A 6,314-nucleotide genomic window follows, 5' to 3' on the forward strand; every position below is an offset into this window, starting at 1 on the left:
GAGCAACCTGTTCTAGTGGAAGGTGTCCCTGCTGCTGGCAGGGGGGTTGGAACTGGATGATCTTTAAGGTCCCTTCCAACCCAAACCGTTCTATGACTGTATCTCTGCACGAAACTGGATCACTCTTAATCTGAATGACAAGACTTAGTGTCTAAGTCTTCACCCTCCTCTCTGGCTGGGAACCCATCCTTTCCTTCTGGATCTCTTCACTGGTGATTCATCTCAGCGCAGTGAGGGTACTTCCCAGAGAAAAGGGGGTGGGGTGCAAATTGAAAACTTGCAAATCCTTCACTCCTAAGGGATCTGAATATGCATTAACAGGGTCAAATGGGAAGGTACACAACCTTTGCAGAGCGCCTCAGAATTACACTATGTAATCATTTTGCGTTGAGTCTGTGCTCTGCTGTTGTGGATGTGGTAAAGTAATCTGAGATGTAATATAGGCATTATTGTCTGGGTAATCTCACAACACATTAATCAATGAATGGGTTCTTTTGGGAAGGTAGAGCTAACTTCACCATCTTACTTGCAATAGCTGAACATAAATACACATTTCCAGTCCAGCCAGTGCAGTCAAACTCTGTTGAGCTGCAGGCTGGAAGACTTATAAAATGTACACTGGGTACAGGCAGTGAAATCCTAGATAAGGTCTATTCTTCTCATATCTCAAGTGAACATGGGACTACTAAAGAATATAGACTGTGTTAACGTCCTGTAGTAAAGCCAAATCACTTAAATATATCTGAATGCTCCCATTATGCCCATTTCATAGAAGCAAGCTTTAAGTGGTTGCCAGATGTTATGCCCTCCTGAGCTTCCAGGCTTGGGGTTGGTTTTTTTTTCTTTTTTTTTAGTACTGTGTATTCTTTCCTCTCTCTGCTGTCCATCGATCTATAATGAAAGTTGTGCTGGTGGTTGGACTGTTTTGGGCTCGCTAACCCTTAGCACTGCGCTTGCAGTTCCCTGGGGTCCAAAGGTAAACCTAGCCCAGGAAACCCTGGGGATCTGTCCTGAGGGGAAGATGACAGAAAAATTTCTTTGGGAAGTCTTTATAGCTCTTTGCATTGCTTTTCCAGGAAGAAAATTTATATGTCGTGGTCTGCTTGGCTTTCTATGTGAATAACTAGATTTACACAGCTACTTTTTAGCACTGCTTCGGTGTTCAAACAGGCCTCTACAGTGCCTTTTTATGTGGAAATCTTGTAGCTGGGTGTGGTGGGGAAGCCGTTCAGTGACTCATACTGCAGGGAATTCCCTGATGAATTAGAGTATTTTTACTTCTGGACTTGTGCGCAGTTTCCTTTAACGCAGGAGCGAGTGGCTGATAAGAGCAGATTACAAAGGCCCATTCACCGTTCAGCTGCTGCGGGTTGAAAACGGGGTGTTTATGCTTTGCAAGGCTGAAAATCCACCCCATGTAACATGGTAGGTTCATCATATTTTCATCATTAGCCATCCCAGGTGCCACAGTGTCACAGCGCCGTAAAAAAACCCGAGGCTGAAGTGGCTGGTAGTGAAGCACATCCCGGAGCAGGGATGGCTATAAATACCAGCGATCGGTTGGTAAATGTCAGGCTTCCTGACAAAACCCGGTGTCTTCAGCTGTCGGCAGCGCTGATGGCCACCTGTCAACGCAGTCAGAGAGCCCATGTGAAACGGGGAGTTTTGGGCTCCCCCAGCATTGCCTCTTGGGAGGAGCAGAAGAGGTTGGAGGGTCCTTCTTCCAGCCCTTGGCAGTGTTCCCCTGGTGAAGCCTTGGCTTTGTCATGTCAACTGCTGCTGGCACCAGGGAGCAGGGCACTGCGCTGGGGCTCTGCAGGGCTTTTGTCCTGCAGATTTGCATGCAGATGTTTTGTTTTTATTTCCTTTTTGTAAAAAAAAAAACAAAAAAACCAAAACAATACCTCCACAAAATAAACCAAATCCGTATCATGCCTTGACAGAACTTTTTAGCTAGATAAAGCGGTGTCTTTCTATTCAAAATACTGCATTATAAATCTTAAAAATGCCAAAATGAAGCCAGGTATTTGGGTTGGAGAAGACACTTCTTATTACTCGGTGAAAGTAAACAGTGAAATGAAAGGGAGTGAAATGAGAGCTTTGGAAAAGCCGTTTTCTCCCTTTTCCTCCCTGCCTCCTCCTCTCCTTCCTCTTCCCACTCCCTGTATAACAACTGCCCATTTGGGTACGGTAATTCCAGAGAGTAAACTTTTAACGGGAATGCCTGAAATGTGTCTGCTTCAGCTTGGTGTTATGTCTGTAATTTGAATTATTTGCATTTTGGAAAGGTATAAATTGCTCTGGTGTACTTTGCTTGGCCAGCAGCCAGGAGGGAGTTGCCGCGGGCCTGAAGCAGGCGGCCGCTGCAGATGTGGCAGGCGCACAATGGAAACTTCTGTGGTGGAGCAGCCCTGGCTCCTCCAGCATCCCGCCTCTCCCCAGGCTCCACGCCGTACGGGCAATGTGGACAAAACCGTTTTCTCCAGTGCGGGCAGATTGTCCTGATGCTTCAGGCTCCCACAAACCATCCCTGAGCCATTATTCCTTTCCCTTTTTTCCCCCTGCCCTCCCCCTCCCTTTTTTTTTTTTTAATTTCAGCTGAACTATATAAACCTGCAAAACATGTTTACTGTAAGAGGTTGACGTAGTGGTCTAAGGTTTCCCTCCTGGAGCTGGTCCCAGTCCGTGGGCGTTGAGATTTCCCTCTTGGTTCACCAGACGTAATATGAGGAATTGTCTTTTTTTTTTTTTTTTTTTTTTTTTTCTTCTAATAGAGAAATAGCATGTTAAATGAAATGTCACTAGCTGTTAATGAGTTGTCTATTCCCTACTTCTTCTTCCCTCTCTTCCCCTCAGTCGCTGAACTGCAATGGTCTGGACAGTCTCAAGGGAATTTCTTGGAGCAAAACCCGTATTGTTCTTATTAAGCTTCCAAAGACGAGCCACGGCTCTGGATTTTTATTTTCCTAATAGTTTACGTTACAGCATTTAAAATATTTCTGAACAAACTCTCTTTGTCATCATAAAAATTTCAAAAGCACGTAAAGGCACTGCTGTGTGAAGTAATTGAAAGGTTAGCGAGAGATGGAGTTGTTCTGAATTTTACTGGAGTATTGGCAGGAAATAAAAACCAGAAATCTGAATCAGATCATTCGTCTTGCAAAGCAGAAATTAAACAACGCAAAAAACCTGAACTTCTGGTAATCCGTTTACAATGGCAAATTGAACGTGTTAACTACTAGTCTGGATGTCTGTAGATTTATTTTTTCTTTTTTTTAAAAACACCAACAAGCTCCCTAAAAGCAGAAGTTCCTAGACTTTGTAAAATGTGCGATAGCATCGGTGTTGTGTTACTTTTACAACTGATGGGATTAACTGGGGGGGGGTGGGAGGGCTACAGGGGCTCTACAGGGAGTGGGTGGGAGATAAAGGAGCCTGCTCCCAGCCAGGGATGTGTCCTGGCTTCCAAATTTCGGTCGAGTTTTTTCTACTGACAGCTCGGGGGAAGCATCTGTTGGATAAATTGTGAAGCCATCACCAGTCCTCCCAAGAAGTCTGCTTCAATTCTGGCACTTTCAACAGGCATCCCTGAGGAGACTCAAGGACGGTCTGGCTGCTCCTTCTCTCCCCACAGCTGAACGTGGCAGTTACCAATTAAAGGGATTCCTTTTCCAGCTTCACAATTTAAAATGTAGGAAGAAACCTAAGGGTAGTTCTACTAATTGTTTCCTACAGAAAGACCTGCCAAGTCCACTGGGCTGTTTGTGCTGCAGCTTTCGCGTTGCACTTCTTTCCATACGTTAAAAAGAAAAAGGTTTTTGGACGTTGAAACAATCGCCAGGACTAGTCCCTCAGCAGCATTCCTTTCACAGTAGGACAGCTGTACACAAAAATATTATTTACAGACATTTGTAATAAATCAGGCAGTTCTAAATGCGTCACCTCCATCCTGGCCATGGAAGCAAAAAGAGAATAAAAAGTGCATTCACTCTTTTACCTTTCCAAGAGCTGTTTTTCTAAGGCAGACCCATGTCTATGTGATGAAGTTCAAAATAGCTAATATTTGCATTTGCATGTCCCGTTGCTGCAATAAATATACAAAAGAGATGACATAAAGTCTCATTTTCCCTTTCATTCCGGTGACATCTGGCAATGGTAGGTCTCATGAAGCTGCATGTGTCCCCACTGCCCAGCTTAGACAGTGGTCTGCTTGTGGCCTTTCGTACACGTTTTGTGTTTTTCTAGGCCTGCAGGACGGAAACCTTACATTTTGTATTATTTTTCCTAATTTCTTTGCTGTTGAGTTTTGAAGCCGCAAGGAAGGAAAAAAACCCTGTTATTGACCAATGACTTCTGTATCAGTGAGGTGCAGGAAAAATTACCAGACAAAACCAGTTTCTTCCAAAAGACAGGTCCCCAGAAAAAGTGCTAGTTGTGCTTTAAATCTGTATTTCCTTGAAAACAGAAATATAGTAAATTAGGAGGACCCAGCACACCACTAGAAGCAGCTCCAGAAAGCTATAGCTGGGAGCACTGTAGCTGAGCTAAACCAACTATAAAATGGAGTCAAAAGTTACATTTCCCAGCCTATGGCCTTGCCTTTTGATCCCAACAGCAGAATTGTGGCAAGCTAGACTAGGAATATATTAAAATTAAATACTGTCTAGCTGAGGAGCTTCCTTAATACTAACCTTTTTGTTTTGTTTAATATTAATGTTGAATATGACTTACTGCATAGGTAGCAATCAAAAGGCCTCATAGGTAGCAGTAGTTTTATCTGGAAGTTTGGGAAACAAAGGTGTAGAACAGTTGCATATTTTGTCCAAACTAGTGGCAGAATAAACTCCTGGCGGCTTTCCCCCATCACAGTATCATGCACTCTGGATTGTGGTTCCCTCTTTCAGAAAAGCTAAGTGGAGTCTCAGCGTGGGTTACCCAGATAGCCTCCTGGTTGGGCAACGCTTGGCCAATGCCTTCTGGGAGCTGTTTTTCATATATGCAGTGCCCCTTCAAAGAGTTTTTTGTTTTGTAAAAGTCATTCTTTTGTAGGCTTGGGAGAGGAAAAAAGGGACAGAACTAGATATCTTTTTCTTTTCTCTTTTAGATGGTCACCATGTGTGGGAAATGGAAGCCAAAACCGACAAAGAAATGTGCAAGCCAGTAAGTCTGCCTTAAATATTTTAACATCAAGATGAAAAATATATATTGCCTTCTCCAGCACTGTTACTAAAGAGGGATTTTGAAGGCTTTGGCACTGTGTCTCCCCACTGAAACAGAACAAGTACTTAGGCCTCCCCTCCTGGAAATCTTTCTTTAATGGGAGCGTGGGGTAAAAAGCCTTCATTGGAAGCTATCCCAAAAGTAGGAGAGACCATTTGGAAAATATTTTTTCATTGTCCGAGATGGGCCAGCCCTGTCTGCTCATCTTCTGTCTTGCTCGGTCAGTTCTTCCCTCTGCTCCCAAAGCAATTTCTGATCATTTTCCTTGGCTTTCGTCTACCATCATCAGAAGAAACGTGAGTCCCCTCGCAGGAGATGAGCCTCACGGTTGGAGAAGTGTGACTCCCTCAGCCATGACTATAAGTGGGAAATAGGGCCACTATTCCATCTCTGCAGGAATATGCAACATTTTGTTAGCTGCAAACCTGCTGGAGACATGCAGACAAACAATTTAAAGACCTTAGCTGAATGTGGGCCAAATGCTAAGACGAGCATTCCCCCTTATTCTTTCAAAAAGTGCCAAGGCAGGCTTCAATGGTCATAGCAGATTTCCCTGTGCATTTGTGTAAGCTGATGCCCTGACAGCTAAGTCGTTCCTTAGCTCCGTGCTGGAGCATTTGGTTTCTGCCAGTGGAAGATGATCTACACGCTCTCCAGCCAGAAGTAGTTCCCGTAGCACTAGATGTTCTTGCAAGATCTCCCATCCACAGAAGCTAGCATGCTTAAAATTTCCCGAGTTGTTATATGAAAAAACATTTCACTATGGAAGATGGAAATATTTGAATAATCATATGCCTGTCCTCATTCTCCTTTCAAAGGAAGTTGTGTTAGGGTGAGTTATATGGGGAGTGACCTGCCAGCCGATTGGTTGTGCTTTCTCCTGCTGAGTTAGAGACCACGATTTGATTGTGGTCTCAGATTCTTGTCAGAGGCAGAAGGGATAGAGCCTAGTCCATATATGGGATCATATTGGCTGTCCAAAGGGAAGGGGTGAAGGCTAGTGATTTTGTAAAGACCTGAGACAAATCTTATTTTCCTAATTCTGGAGTCCTTGGCCTGGAGGACACTGGGGGTGGTGGGAGGCCATCCCTGCC

The 6,314-nt window shown here is 44.1% G+C and overlaps 1 protein-coding gene across 1 annotated transcript in view; it reads left to right on the top strand.

Annotated features, from left to right (window-relative positions):
* Window positions 1–5,160, top strand: part of LOC104529817 (nuclear factor of activated T-cells, cytoplasmic 1-like) — a gene marked incomplete at both ends in the record, with an annotated part of 19,177 nt that extends 14,017 nt beyond the window's left edge. The window contains one exon of the mRNA XM_010174226.1: window positions 5,105–5,160. Coding sequence (XP_010172528.1) covers window positions 5,105–5,160 — 56 coding nt within the window. The remainder of the gene's footprint in view (window positions 1–5,104) is intronic.
* Between the last annotated feature and the right edge of the window lie 1,154 nt (window positions 5,161–6,314).

Source organism: Antrostomus carolinensis, unplaced genomic scaffold (genome assembly GCF_000700745.2).
Source record: "Antrostomus carolinensis isolate BGI_N321 unplaced genomic scaffold, ASM70074v2 scaffold41968, whole genome shotgun sequence".
Lineage (NCBI taxonomy): Eukaryota > Metazoa > Chordata > Aves > Caprimulgiformes > Caprimulgidae > Antrostomus > Antrostomus carolinensis.